The 15358-nt window shown below is 34.2% G+C and overlaps 1 protein-coding gene across 7 annotated transcripts in view; it reads left to right on the top strand.

Moving 5' to 3' along the window:
- Positions 1–15358, top strand: part of CNOT6L (CCR4-NOT transcription complex subunit 6 like) — a 130103-nt gene that overhangs the window by 52074 nt on the left and 62671 nt on the right. For all 7 annotated transcript variants that reach the window (XM_060113653.1, XM_060113617.1, XM_060113634.1 and 4 more), the window contains 2 exons: positions 2121–2307; positions 3646–3731. In XM_060113653.1, coding sequence (XP_059969636.1) covers positions 2121–2307; positions 3646–3731 — 273 coding nt within the window. The remainder of the gene's footprint in view (positions 1–2120; positions 2308–3645; positions 3732–15358) is intronic.

The following is a 15358-nucleotide window of genomic DNA, read 5'->3' as shown; positions in this document are numbered from 1 at the left end:
AACCAAAGGACATTCCACAAAATTCCTAGCTAGTAATCCTCAAAATTGTCAAGGTCATGAAAAACAAGGAAAGACTGTGAAACTGTCACAGATGGGAGACGACTAAGGAGACTAAGACTAGATGACTAAATGCAAAAAATATGATCTTCCAGATCCTCGAACAAAAAGGTGTAAAAACTAGTGAAATCAAATAAAGTCTATAAATTAGTTAATATTGACACTACGTACCAATCTTGGTTTCCTAGTTTTGACAAATGTGCCATGGTAATATAAGATGCTGGTACTAGGGGCAACTGGATGAGGTGGATATAGGAACTGTATCATCTTGGTAGCTTTTCTGTAAATCTAAAATTATCACAAACTTAAAAGTTTATTAAAAATAAAATATAAGTACAGTTTTTCTTTTATGAATTGATACAATACAGATTATATTTAGAATGTAATTTTTTCCCCAGTAGGCTTTCATTTGGAAGAGTTAAACCCACATTATGGTGTCAATAGCAAGAAATACCTGTATCTTTAGCTAAAAGGTGGTGGTTAGGTGATTGATAATTTAAAAAAAAAAATGAATATGAGCAAATCCTATTAGGCTAACCCAGGGTTTCTCAACTTGGCACTATTGACACTTAGGGCTGGACAGTTCTTTGTGGTTGGGAGTGGTTGTGTGCATGTCGGACGTTTAGCAGCATTCCTGGCCTCTACCCACTAGATGCCGGTAGCACCCCTCTAGTTTTTTTTTTTTTTTTTTTTTTGCAGCACGCGGGCCTCTCACTGCTGTGGCCTCTCCCGCTGCGGAGCACAGGCTCCGGACACGCAGGCTCAGTGGCCATGGCTCACGGGCCCCGCCGCTCCGCGGCATGTGGGATCCTCCCGGACCTGGGCACGAACCCGTGTCCCCTGCACCGGCAGGCGGACTCCCAACCACTGTGCCACCAGGGAAGCCCACCCCTCTAGTTTTGACAACCAAAAATGTCTCCGGATTGCTAAAGTCCCTTAGGGAGCAGTACTGCCCCTGGTTGAGAACCACTCGGTTAAACCTTGGGTAAAACTAAAATAAGTTTCTTTTTTACTAGAGCCTCTTTTCACTTGAAAACTTTGTTTCCTATTAAAACGCAAAATCCTAATTGGCACTTTAAGCCTGATTATAGACAGCATGAAGGAACCTGTGAACCGTGAACAGAAGATCTAAGTTCGAGTCTACTGCTTGATAGCCATATGAAAAATAACATTTCCCTATTGAGACTTTTTGCCCTCTCTACCTTCCACTGCTCTTTTAATCAATATCTGTTAGCATTTTACTTTGGTGAAGTTTTCAAAGTCTCTTCATGTAAGTTTATTGTTAAGATAACATCACATTTTACAGAAGCTGAAGCTATGTGATTTGTTTAGGCTTATATGGCTAATAAATGGTAAAAATCAGGACTGTGAACCCAGTCGTCTTTTTCCAGTACATGTTCTACCATAGCTGTCAGATGTTGACTGATAGGTAAAGCTTAATGAGTGACTATTTCCTTGAGTATGTTGCAGTTAAATGCAAAATCTTAAACCAGAGTTATTAATGTATAATTGAAATATGAGAAGGCTGGGGAAGATGTCTCCTTTGGGAGTAAAATGGTTTTCCCGGTGGCTAATCTAAGGTTGGTTCTAAATCATAGCAATTACTCCTGTCTATTTAAAGTTTGTAGACTAATTCAGGCCCTAGATATAGATAAACCTTGCACTATTAATTTTCACGAAGTATGTGAGAAGTGCTTTTGTGAGGATCATAACTTAAAGAGAAAAAATTCAGGACTGTTCTACTGCAAAAGCTCAATTCAGCCCCATGCTTTCTCCTGGAGACCATGTGATCACCCTGACTCCACGGGTCTCCTCAGTGTGCCACATCTTGTTTAATACATGGTAGATTCATGAGAAAGAATGGTTGTCAGGGAAAAGTGGCATGAAATTAAAGAAGGACCAGGTGTGTTTGGAAGCAATCAAGTAGCATTAAATACACAGTTAAAATGCCAGAGTCACAATATCTGTATGTCTTTGCGGGCTCTTCTCCCACTTTTTAGTCCTTGTAGTTCAGTCTTTGTCTTGGGCCTAGAAGTTTAATGCATCAATATTTTGCCTTTTAGGTAGAGTGCGGAGCTTAAGTACATCACTTTGGTCATTGACACACTTGACAGCACTGCACCTAAATGACAATTACCTTAGTCGCATTCCACCTGATATTGCCAAGCTTCATAATCTGGTTTACCTGGATCTGTCATCCAATAAACTCAGAAGTTTACCAGCAGAACTAGGAAACATGGTGTCTCTCAGGTGAGGAAATATAAATGTGACTCACTGTATAAAATTCTAAATTTACCAAATAAGAATATTATGGGAGGTTACTCATCTTACAGTAGGATTTCCATATGTATGTGAAGGTTAAATGATATAAATTGTCTAAGCAGAGTGCTTGAGTTGGGCTCCATTGAATGCTTCTTTTCCTTTCTTCCTTTAAATTTGGAGGTTTCTGGCTCTAGAAATGTGCTTGTATTAGCAGTTTCTTTGGACAGACTTGAGGTGGGATAGCGCTAAAACACCTAAGTCTCGCTTTACACTCAAGTGACAAATCTCATCAGAATTAATTGGGGCTAGACTAGTCTAGACTAATGAGAAATAATTAGGAAAATGATTTGCTTATAAGTAAAGCTTTTAGGATCATATCTATTTTATAAGGCAAGGTATGCTTATATATTACAACTCCTTAAGGAAATCTTAAAACCTGATAATAAATGGATTTATTTCTAGTCTTTCAGGATTCTTTAAGAATTTCTTCATAAGAGAAAATTTTATAGGAATCTTGAGACCTTGTATAAATGTTCCCGATGAAAACAAGGATTGCTTTTCTACCTTATCTGCTGAATAGGAATGTTAAAAAATTGCTATCACATGTTGAAAATTAAATATTTAATATCATTTAAAAATCTTGTTCTTTGACATCCCCTTACTCTGTGTTTTTGTTGTTTTTTATACTTTTTAGTCATTTATTTTATACCTTTTGGTCATTAATTAATTACAAGGGCTGTTTATTTTTTCTGTAGTCTGCCCCAAATTTCACAATCATAAATCAGATCTTACCTGTGCTATCCTATTTATACTATCCTATGCTTTATTTTTAATGTTTATATTCTGTGTCAATGATTGTTGTATCTTGAAGTGATAATAGCTGTATTGTTATAAAAATTGATACAGGGAATTGGCTACTATAGTTAAATCCTGAAGTTTATTTTAAAAAGATTACTTTTTTCTATGAATGAGACTAGGTTCAAGGATATCTGCTGCCTTTGGGTACATAAAATATGTGTCACTCTGATTTGCATCTGAGAGGCATTTTGGATGAGAGAGAAAAGGGAGCATATTTAGCCTGAGAATGACATACAGTTCCTATACCTTTAACTTTAATCTGTGCTAGCGAATGAGTAAATCATAGAAACACTGTTAATAATTGTGGCAGTTATAACATTTTTGGATGAATGTAGAGAAATATACCCTGAATGTAGACATCACTCATGTTATGTTAATAGGCAGGTTAAGAACAACGACTGTAGGTATTAATAAAGTTTGATATATTAAACTAAAACAGTTTTTGTGTTGTTTTTTTTTAAAAAACAGGGAATTGCTTTTAAATAACAATCTGTTACGGGTTTTGCCTTATGAACTTGGTCGGCTCTTCCAGCTACAAACTCTAGGTTTGAAAGGTGAGTGATTTTTAAAAAATGATAGCATTAGCACTCAGGATTGAGGCTTTCTTAGCCTTTTAAAGACCATTTTGGTTACAATTAGGCCAGGTTTTAGTATAATTTCGAGAATGTAACTATACATTACTCTTGAAAGAAAAGTGGTTCTTCTCAAATTGAGCTTCATGATTTCAACAAGCTGCCATCATTTTAACAAACTTGTATGGGGGAAATTTTGGGTTTTTTTGTTTTGTTTTGTTTTTATATTTTACTGAAATTTCTTAGAGGAGATAGTTTAAATTAACACTTAGCACTGTAGTTTTTTTCCCATTTAAAAAAAAATTTAAAAACAATGATGTAACATAATAAATTTTAACCTCAGCCAGAATGTCTGGTTTTGATAGAGTAGATAGCATTGGCATATTAGGTTTATAAGAGGGAAAACATTACAGTAAAAATGAGCTATATCTAATAAGTGGAGTTATTGTAAATAGTGTATTAATCCAAAATGCATGTTCCTCTGATGATATCGTCTCAGTTTGGAATGAAAGTCATACTCAAATCACATAAATACTGAGATTTGTATATTTTTCTCTTATAGCATAGAATAAGAAGAAGGGTTTATTTTGAATGCAGAGGACTAAATACAGATTTACTCTATTGGTTAAACATTTTCTGTGCTACTGAGGAGTGAACATTAATCAAACACATAAAATATACACTTTCATATGTTGTATTTTCCTTCTTCAAAGACTACTGAGTCTCATGAACGTGTTCTGTTTGTGTTTGCTTAAGTCATATAATGGAGCATTAAGAAAGAAGCTTGAATTAAGAGTGGTAAGATTGCTGACATTATTTGTTGAAATGACAAAAGTGGTGTTAGGCTTCCTTAAACAGTTAACCCTTCGTAAGTTGGATAATTATATGAATGGTCTAACTCTTGTGATTTTAGGTTCTTTGTAGGAATTTACTGATGCTTTTTATCATGTATGAAGTAGACATACGGGGAATACTTTTTTTTTTTTTTTTTTTTTTTTTTTGCATTACACGGGCCTCTCACTGCTGTGGCCTCTCCCGTTGTGGAGCACAGGCTCTGGACGCGCAGGCCCAGCAGCCATGGCTCACGGGCCCAGCCGCTCCGCGGCATGTGGGATCTTCCCGGAACGGGGCACGAACCCATGTCCCCTGCATCGGCAGGTGGACTCTCAACCACTATGCCACCAGGGAAGCCCGCGGGAATACTTTTTATCTAAAGTATTTTCTTGAGGATTAACCCAAGGCATTTGAAATTTAACTGTTGGAACATTACACCTTATTCTCTATGTGCTAACTCTTATTCTTGTAAATGTAGCTGAAACAGCCATCCAGCTAGAGTTGGAATGGGGGCAGGTCTGTTCGTTCCTATTAAAAAGTATGGAATGGTTGTCATTTTTTATAATCTTAGATTTCAGAATTCACACTTTTCATACTGATTATAATAAATTGTATATTTTTTGTCTCCAAGGATAACCATTGTTTCTTACTTTCAACATCAATCAGAACAGCTGTTTTCCTCCTCCTAATCTTGATGGAGAGCATGTCAATGACAAATGAATACCTTGGTATTGAACCCAGTTGGACTTACCCTTCATACCACATAACATTCCTGGAAAAGCAAATATTATATATCTTACTGTTTCATAACTCTATTCCATGTTATCTCATATAGAGACATGTTCTCAGAAAATTTATGCTTGGTATCAACTGAATGAATCTTTCTGAATATCCTTTATCTCCTGGGTTCTTCATGCTGTTTTACTAGTTAAAATGTTAGTCTTCCAAACTACTGTCTTTGATTGGACTTTGATTCTAGTGTCCCTTGTCTACTGATGATTCACATTTGTTAAAATCTCACTTTAGACTTTCAAATCAGGCACCAGCTCTGCTTTACCAGCTGTAACTTAGCTTTGTCCGTGCCTCTGGATAAATTCCTTTTCATTAAACTTCAATTTAAATTCAATATAAATACCTATGTGCAGCCCTTCCTGTTCTGTGAGAATCTGTTTTTCTGGCAGTGCTATTTTATGTTCAGGTGATCAGTACAGAAGAGCAGAGACCTTTTGGAAATGAAAGAAAGCCAGAGCCCTCCCTGCCTTCTTTCAAAACTTTAAGGTGGTAAAAACAGGATTGATTTTATGAAGGAACTGAAGGAATAAAATGTTCCCAGTGAATGGTAGCTTTATATTCTTAGGAAGGTAGAACTTGAAATAATTTCTTAATCAGTTTTAATAACCACATAGTGGTACTTTGTGTCCAAAAAAAGGGGGGAGGGAGTAGAATGGAGCACTTAGAATAGCACTGTGATATATTTAAAAGAAACAATGAAAATGGATTGCCTCTAAGATTCCATTTTGTCTTGAAACTAGAAAAAGGAGTGCCTTTCTTCCATTTCCTGTCTTCCTCTGAAACATAGATACTGAAATTTTGATAATGAATTTGATCATCCTGGCTCAACAAGTTAAGTTTTAGAAATGCTATTTTGAGACTTGAGGAGTATGTGTGGTGGGTAGGGTATTTGAAGAGTTAGGATAAGAAGGCCAATTTAAAAACTACAAACATGGCCAGTCCAGGAGGTTGGAAATGTTGTAAGTCACTTAAAAGAAAAATCCAAACTGTATTAGTTTTATGGAAGAAAAGGTGTAAGTGAAAGCAATTCTTATATAGTTATTTTGAAATAATTTAGAATTCATGTCCTAACGTATAAAGCAATAGTTTCTCTGACATATGGACCAAACAGTTGTCCTCAGGCATTAAACATTGATGTCCCCAAATAATAAAAACTTTAGAACTTCAATAATTGTGAAGATTTCTAGCTTCCTTCTAAGAATTACTTATCTCCCTTAAAATACAATGGACCATGGCAGTTGAAGATTCTTTTACTATGTAAACTTTTTAATTCATGAAATATATCATAATATACAAAGAGTAACATTTTAAAGAAAATAATAAATAACTACACACCCATTATCTAACGTTCTCAGTCCCTTTTTAAAAAATGCATTTAAAAATCCGATTGCCACTCATATAGGAGGCAGAGTACTTTCTTCTGTATTATATAATGAGCTTCTGGAAATCAGTAAATAAAAGACAGTCTATTAGAGAGCATATTAATAATTCATATAAGAGGATTTACAAATGGCTCTAAAATTATAAAGTTGATCAACCTTATATAATAATAACAATGCAAATTGAAACTATACTCAATTTTTACCTATCAGATTGGATGAATTCCAAAAATTTGATAAAATAACTGTTGATGAGATTATTGGGAAATAGGCACAATGAAACCTTGTTGGTGTAGATCCCCTGTATCTTTTAAGTTTCCTGTGTGCCTTTTCTTGATTACATCTTCATCACTTCTCCCAGAGGTTATTACTGTCCTAAATTCTGTTAGTTTTCTTTCGGTCATCCAACAGGTATTGATGAACACATACTATGTGCCAGATACTGAGCTTATATATGTATCTGTTAAGGGTGTTTTAACCTTTATATAAATGGAATCCTACTGAATGTAATTTTCTGTGACTTGGTTTTATTTGACTTTATGTATTTACCATTCATACATTCATGCATGCGTGTAATTGTAGTTAATCTGTTTCATTGCTGTGTTGTATTCTGTTATATGAATATGCTGTAATTCATTCTACTATAGATATTTAGATTGTTTCCACCTTTTTTTGACTACTATAAGCAATGTAGCCATGAACATTCTTGTGCATGTCTCCTGATAGAGTTCGTAGGAATGGAATTGTTGGGTTATGGAAAGAAGCTTATACATTCTTAGCTTTATTAGATAATGCCATCATATTTTACAAAGTAGCTGTACTAAAATATACTCCCGAAAGTAGTACAGTTGCCATTTTTCTGTCTTCTTCCCAACACGTACTTAGTATTGTCAGATTTTTAAAATTTTGCCAGTTATTAAGTCTGAAACAGTTTCTAGTCCTACTCTTAATTTACATTTTCCTAATTGATAATAAAACTGAGAATCTTTTCATATATGTATTGGCCACGTTTCTTCTCTGAAATTGCTATTGATATCTTTTGCTTATTTTCACTTGGAATTTTTAACTTTTGTCTATTTTGTATTGTAAGTGTCTTCTTCCACTCTGGCTTTTCTTTCTGTTTTCTTTGTTGGTATTGTTTAATGAATAGATTTGATTTTTTTATTGTAGTTGATCTAAAATTCTTTTCTTTTGTGACTAGTGCATCTTATGTTTTATTAAAGAAATCCTGCCCTACCCCAGTCATAGATAGTTTTTCTATATTATCTCTTAAAAGTTGTTATAGGGCTTCCCTGGTGGCTCAGTGGTTGAGAGTCCGCCTGCCGATGCAGGGGACACGGGTTCGTGCCCTGGTCTGGGAAGATCCCACATGCCGCGGAGCGGCTGGGCCCGTGAGCCATGGCCGCTGGGCCTGCGCGTCCGGAGCCTGTGCCCCGCAGCGGGAGGGGCCACAGCAGTGAGAGGCCCGCGTACCACAAAAAAAAAACCGCCAAAGCAAAAAAGTTGTTGTAAAGTTTTGCTTTTCATAGTTAATTCTTTCATTCATTTGGAGTTGATTTTTTAATATGGCATGAGAGGTCTAATTTTGGGAGGGATCTCATTTTGTCTTTTCCTTGTGAATAACCAGTTGTCTCAACATCATTTAGTGACTAGTTTTCCCTTTTCCCACTGATCAGCAAAGTCACCTCTCTCATATATCAACAATGTGTAGTAGGCCTGTTTTGGGATCTCCATTCTCTATACCCAGTAGTCAGTTTGTCTAACCTTGCACTGATTACTACATTGTCATAATTGTTACTATGGCTTTATATTAAGATTTGATACCTCTTTTGGGAAGTCCCTTTACATTTTACTTTTGCAATGTCTTGGCAGTTTGGGTGCCTTGAATCTTCCTCATACATAAGAAATAGCTTGTTAAGTTTCACAAAAAATGCTGTTGGGACTTTGGAACTGCATTGAATGTCTGGATCAATTTAAGAAAAATTGACATGTTAATTATATTGAGTCTTCCTATCCATGAATTCGTGCATTCTCCCCATTTATTTAGATCTTATTTAATGTCTTTGAATAAAATTTTATAACTTTCTGCACACCGTTCAGGCATATCTTTTGTAGATTTGTTTCTAGATACTTTATAAGTTTTTTTGTTCCTCTTACAAACCATGTCTTTTTAAAGTTGCTTTTTCTGCCTGTTTGCTGTTGGGTATACGAATTACCATTACAAAGAACAAAGATCTTATAGTAAGCCTTCTTGCCTAAATTCTCATTCTTCCTAAAAGTTTGTCTACAAGTTCTTTAGGTATTGTATGCAGATAATGATTTCATCTGCTGATAAAGACTTTGTTCCTTTCAAATTCTTATAATTTCTTTTCCTTGTTGTAATGTACTGGCATGTTTAATACAGTATTGAATAGAAGCATTAATACTGGGCATGCTTCTAATCACAATTTTAAAGGAAATGTTTCTAATATTTTTCCATTAAGAATATTTGCTCTATATTTTTGGTAAAAAGTTTTTAGGTTCTAGAAGTTTCCTTCTGTTTCTACTTTGCTGATCCTTATTCGGGTGCTGAATTTTATTAAATGCTTTTCTTCATCTATTGAGATGATTACATTATTTTCTCATTTCATATATTGAAGTGGTAAATTATATGTAAGCGTCCCCCAACCTGCCCCTTTAAACCACACTTGCATTCCTGAGGTAAACCCAACTTGGTGCTTTTATACACTGCTGGATTTATTTTGATAGTGTTTGTCAAGAACTGTTAAGGCTCTGAGATTTTACCCTATTACAAGCTAATAAGTTAGCCAATTATTGCTTCATGGATAATGGTAGAAGACATGAGACTCTTGGGTCAGAGACAAAGAACGTTATCTATCACTCAAGCAACAAGGTGGACCCAGACACATGCTGTATACACAAAGAGTTTGCATTGCAACTGAGTAATCTAAGTCCAAAGGTGCAGCACTTTTCAAGCAAGCATCAAATATTGTAGCTAGCTGCAAAAAAAACAAAACAAAACAACTAATCCTGCTTCTCCAGGGATACAAAGAGTTATATGGAAGTATTGCTCTGGTTGCCTTGACCTGTTTAGTTCCCTATTTAACTAGCTATAGAAACTGCTCAGTATCAAGAGACAGATAAGTCTCAGAATCTGTTGCACTCACAAAGAATGAAGTGGGGGAAGCACAGGGACCCTGACGGACTGCCTTTCACAATAACTTTTTAAAGGAATTTTTCATGTATGTTCATGAATAAGATAGACATGTGTTCTTACTGTTCTTACTCAGTTTTCTCAAAGAGTTTGTATAATATTGAATTAATCTGTTCCTTGAAATTTTGGTGGAACAAGACTATAAAACTGCCATTGCCTGGTGGAACTATCACCTCAATGTATTTGTAGTTATAAGAATCATTGAGTCTTTCTAATTGCTGATGAGTCAGTTTTTTTGGACTATATCTGTAATATTGGAATTTTTCAGCTTTTTAAAGTTTTCAAATTTGCATAAAAATGCTCATAATATTCTCTTGATATATTTTTAGACTCTTTTGTTTATATTACCCCCTTCTTCATTAGTAAGATTATTTGTGCTTTCTATCTTTTTTTCTGATTTAGTCTCCCCAGAGATTTATCAGTTATGTTCTTTTCAGTGAGTCAATATTGGCTTTTATTTTTTAAAAACTGGTTTGTTTCTGTTTTTCTTTATTCTGTTTTGTTTGGATTTATTATAGTTCCTTTCCTTTTTTCTGTTTTTAAGTTGGATATATGGCTTATTCATATTTAGATTTCCTTATTTTCAAATAAATATAAGCAGTTAAGACCATAAATTTTTTTGGCAAGACTATAAATTTATTTGGCATCCCATGATTTTGATATGAAATATTCTCATCATTTTTGCCTAAGTATTATTAATATAGGTTATCATATCTTCTTTGACTCATCAGGTATTTAAAATTTCCATGTACTTGTGATTTTAAATTTACCTTTCTTTATTGTTAACTTTAAACTTAATTGCATTATAGGCAGTTAGGGTAACCTGTATGAACCAGGTCTTTTACATTTGCTGATTCCTGCTCTATGGGCTAGTATGTGATCAATTTTTATAAATGTTTTACTACATCTGAAAAGAGTATTGTTTCTCTAATTGTTAGGTACAGATCTATATGTTTCTCCATTAGATCAAATTTGTTAGCTGTGTTCCTCGTATTTTCTGTATCTTTATAAATTTTTGACTGTTTGCTCTTTTAATAATTAAGGTGTATATGCTAAAATTTCCATTTAAATGCTGAATTTGTTCATTTCCCCATGTAGTTCAGTCAGCTTTTGCTTATAGCCTTTGAGTTTATTTTATTAGGTATACCAACTATGCCTATATATTGCTATAACTTCTGGTAAATTGAACCTGATATTAGGTCATGAGCCTCCTGTTAGGGTTTTCATCTTACAGTCTTTTTTGTCTCATATTATAGCTATGCAAGTTTTCTTTTGGTTAATGTTTGTATAATACATCTTTTTTCCTTTGTTTACTTTCATCCTTTCTGTGTACTTACGCTTAGGTGTGTCTCTTACAAAAAGTATATAACTGGTCTTTGTTTTCAATCCAGTCTGACTTTATTTGAATGTGTGGGTTCAGACCAATTGCCTTACCTCTATTGAAATTATTGATATTTTTGTCTGGTTGCCATCCTACTTTTTGATTCTATTCTTTGTGTGATTTTTTGTTTTCTTTTTGCCTTTCTAAAAACAGATTTTTTTTCCCCCTTGTTTGTTTCTTGATCTATATACTTCTGTTGGTGTGGGATTTGTACATTCTATTTCTGGACTCTCAGTGGTCATTCCTGAAATTATATCTTGAATATATTTTTGAAAAGTTAAATTTTTAGCAACTTTTTTACTGAACTATATGTATGTAGTAAAATTGACCTCTTTGTTGACAGACATTCACATTTGGTGAATGTTGACAGATGTATGCAGTTGCATAACCACCACTACAATTGAGAAATAGAACTGTTCTATCACCCTCCAAAATTCATTTGTGTTCATTGAAGTCAACACCTTCTCCCACTCTTAGCCCTTGGCAACTACTTTTCCAGAATGTCATATATGGAAACACAGTATGTAGCTTTTTGAGTCTGGATTCTTTCATTTAACATAATGTATTTGAGGTTCATCCATCTTGTGTATCTCAGTAGCTCATTTCTGTTGCTGAGTAGTATCCGATTGTGTGGATATACCACTGATTTTTATCTATTCACAAGTTGAAGGGCATTTGGGTTGTTTCCAGTTATGAGTGATTAGGAATAAAGGCACTGTAAACATTTGTATAGATTTCTGTGTGAAGTAAGTTTTATTTTACTTGGGTAAATACCTAGGACTGGAACTGCCAGGTGGTATGGTAAATGTATGTTGGACTTCATAAGAAACTGCCAGACTGTTTGTCTAATAACCCAACATAGTGGATTTATCATTTTGTATTCCTGCCAAAAATATGAGAGAGTTTTAGATGGCTGTGCATCCTTGTCAGTACTTCTTGGTATTATCAATTTTTTTTAAAACTTTTCATTCTAGTAGGATGTAATATCTCATTGTGGTTTAGCTTGTCATTTCTCTAATGCGTAATTATACTTTTCATGTGTTTATTTGCCATCTGTATGTCTTCATTGGTGAAGGAAGTGTTTATTCACATTTTTTGCCTAGTTTTATTATTGAGTTGCTTTTTTTCTAGTTACTGAGATTTTGAGAGTTTATTATATGTTTTGGATTCAAGTCCTTTTTTTTTTTTTTTTTTTTTTTTGCGGTACGCAGGCCTCTCACTGTTGTGGCCTCTCCTGTTGCGGAGCACAGGCTCAGTGGCCATGGCTCATGGGCCTAGCCGCTCCGTGGCATGTGGGATCTTCCCAGACTGGGGCACGAACCTGTGTCTCCTGCATTGGCAGGCGGACTCTCAACCACTGCGCCACCAGGGAAGCCCTCAAATCCTTTTTAAAGTATGTTTTGCAGATATTTTCTCCCAATCTGTGGCTTGTGTATTTATTTTCTTTATAGGGCCTTTTAAAGAGCAATTTTCCATTTTGACGCGGTCCCATTTATCACTTGTTTTCATCTATGGATTATGTCTTTGGTGCATTTACCAAATACACCGAAGATGTATTTACCTCACCCAAGTACATCTAAGATGTATCTACCTCACCCAAGTGCATGAAGATTTTCTTCTAGAAATTTTATAATTAGGTTTTTCATATAGGTCTGTGGTCTGTTTTAAGTTAATTTTTGTAAATATGGTACAAAGTTTGTTCTTTTGCATATGTACGTCCAGTCATTCCAGCACTATTTGTTGAAAAGATTATGCTTTCCACATGGATTTTCTTGCAACTTTGTCAAAATTCATTAGACCCAAATTTATGTGGGTGGGTCTACTGCTAGATATATAAACTGTCCACTGATCTATGCCAATACCAAAATGTTTGATTGCTGCAGCTTTGTGGTAAGCCCTGAGATTATATAGTATGTGTTCTCCAACTCTGTAGTTATTTTTCAAAATTGTGTTGACACCTCTAAATGCTTTGCATTTCCATATAAGTTTTAGAATCAGATTATGATTTTTGCAAAATGTCCTGCTAGAATTTTTATTTAAATTGTATTCTATATGTAGATCAGTTTGGAGGAAGAATCAGTTTGTTAATCTTGAGACTTAATACTGAGTCTTCCAATCTATGAATACAGTGTACCTCTCTATTTACGCAGGTCTTCTTTATTTTTTTGATGTTTTGTAGTTTTCATCATGCAGATCTTGCAAATATTTTGCTAGATTTATATATTGTTGCTGGATTTGCTACTTATTTGATATTTGATGCTATTGTAAATGATACTACTTTTAAAATTTCCAGTTATTCATTGATTTTATAGAATTAAAACACAATTCATTTAAAAGTATATTGACCTTATCCCTTGCAACATTTGTAAACTTATTACTTCTAGGAACTTTTACAACCTTTTAATCTGTGAATAGAGACCTTTTCATTTCTTCCTTTCCTTATTTTTTGCCTTATCACACTGGCAAGGACAATATTAAATAGAAGTGATGACAGTGCATGTCCTTGCCCTGTTCTTAACTTTAGGGAGAAAGCGTTCAGTCTTTCACCATGAATTATATCAACTGCAAGTTTTTTGGTAGATGCTTTTTCAGGTTAAATAAATTTTCCTTCTATTTCTTCACTTTTGCTGAGGATTTTTGTCATTGATGCAAGTTGACTTTGGTCAGATACTTTCTCTGCAACTGTTGAAATGATCATAACTTTTCTTCTTTACTTTGTTTATATGCTGATTTACATTGGTGGTTTTTCATTAATAATCAGACTTCTATCAAGAGGTAGAGCTCACCTTCTATTCCCATTTTAAATGCCACTTAGCCATAATATATTTTGTTTTTAATATATTACTAGATTTAATTTGCTAGTATTTTGTTGAGGATTTATACATTTATGATTGTAAGGCATTCTGTAGTATTTTTTTTACAATGTTTTTGTCTAGCTTGATAAGGATACTATTGACTTTGTAAAATGAGTTGGAAAGTGTTACTAACACTTCTATTTTCTTGAAGCATTTCCATTTGTATTATTTCTTTCTTATATTATTGGTAGTATTTTCCAGTAAAACTATATGGGCCTGAAATTTTCTTTGTTGAAAAGTTTTTAACTACTAATTCAGTTTCTTTCATTTATATAAGACATTGAGGTTATCCCTGTCTTAGTGTAGCTACTTCAGCTCTCTTTTGGTTACTGTTTGCATGTCATACCTTTTTCTGTGCTTTTACTTTCTATCTATTTATGTCTTTGATCTATAGTGTCTCTCTTCTGGATAGCATATAGTGAATCATGTTTATTTATTCTTTCTGCTAATCTCTGCCTTTTAATCAGAGTTTAATCCACTTACATTTAATGTGTTTGCTGATAAAGTAGGATTCATGTCAGTCATTTTGCTATTTGTTTTCTGTATGTGTTATGTCCTTTTTGTTCCACTGTTCCTCAATTAATGCCTTCTCTTGTGCTAAATGGATATTTTCCAGTGTACAGTTTAATTCCCTTGTTTCTTTTACTATGTTATTTTGAGTTATTTTCTTAGTGGTTACCCTGAGGATTACAATTAACATCTTAGTTTATAGCAATCTAATTTGGATCAATGGCAATTTAGTTTCAATAATATAAAAGAACTTTGCACCTGTAACTCCATTCACTTCTCTTTTATGCTGTTATCATTACAAATGTCATCTTTTTACATTGTATGCCCATTGACATAGATTTATAATTATTGCTGTATGCAGTTATCTCATACCAGGAGAAAAAAATTAAAAACAAAAATTACATTTATACTGTCTTTTATATGTGCTATGTAGAGTACCTTTACTGGTACTCTTGATTTTTCATATGGATTCAAGTTACTGTTCTGTGTCCTTTCATTTCAGCTAGAGGAATCTCGTTAGTATTTCCTGTAAGGTTGGTCTGGTAGTGAGGAACTGTTTATATGGGAATGTCTTACTATCCCCTTTATTTTTGAAGGATATTTTTGCTGGATATAGAATTCCTGGTTGATAGTTTTATTTATTT

Source organism: Mesoplodon densirostris, chromosome 1, assembly GCF_025265405.1.
Source record: "Mesoplodon densirostris isolate mMesDen1 chromosome 1, mMesDen1 primary haplotype, whole genome shotgun sequence".
Lineage (NCBI taxonomy): Eukaryota > Metazoa > Chordata > Mammalia > Artiodactyla > Ziphiidae > Mesoplodon > Mesoplodon densirostris.
Note: the sequence above shows the minus strand (reverse complement) of the source record. Positions and strands in the feature narration are given on the sequence as shown.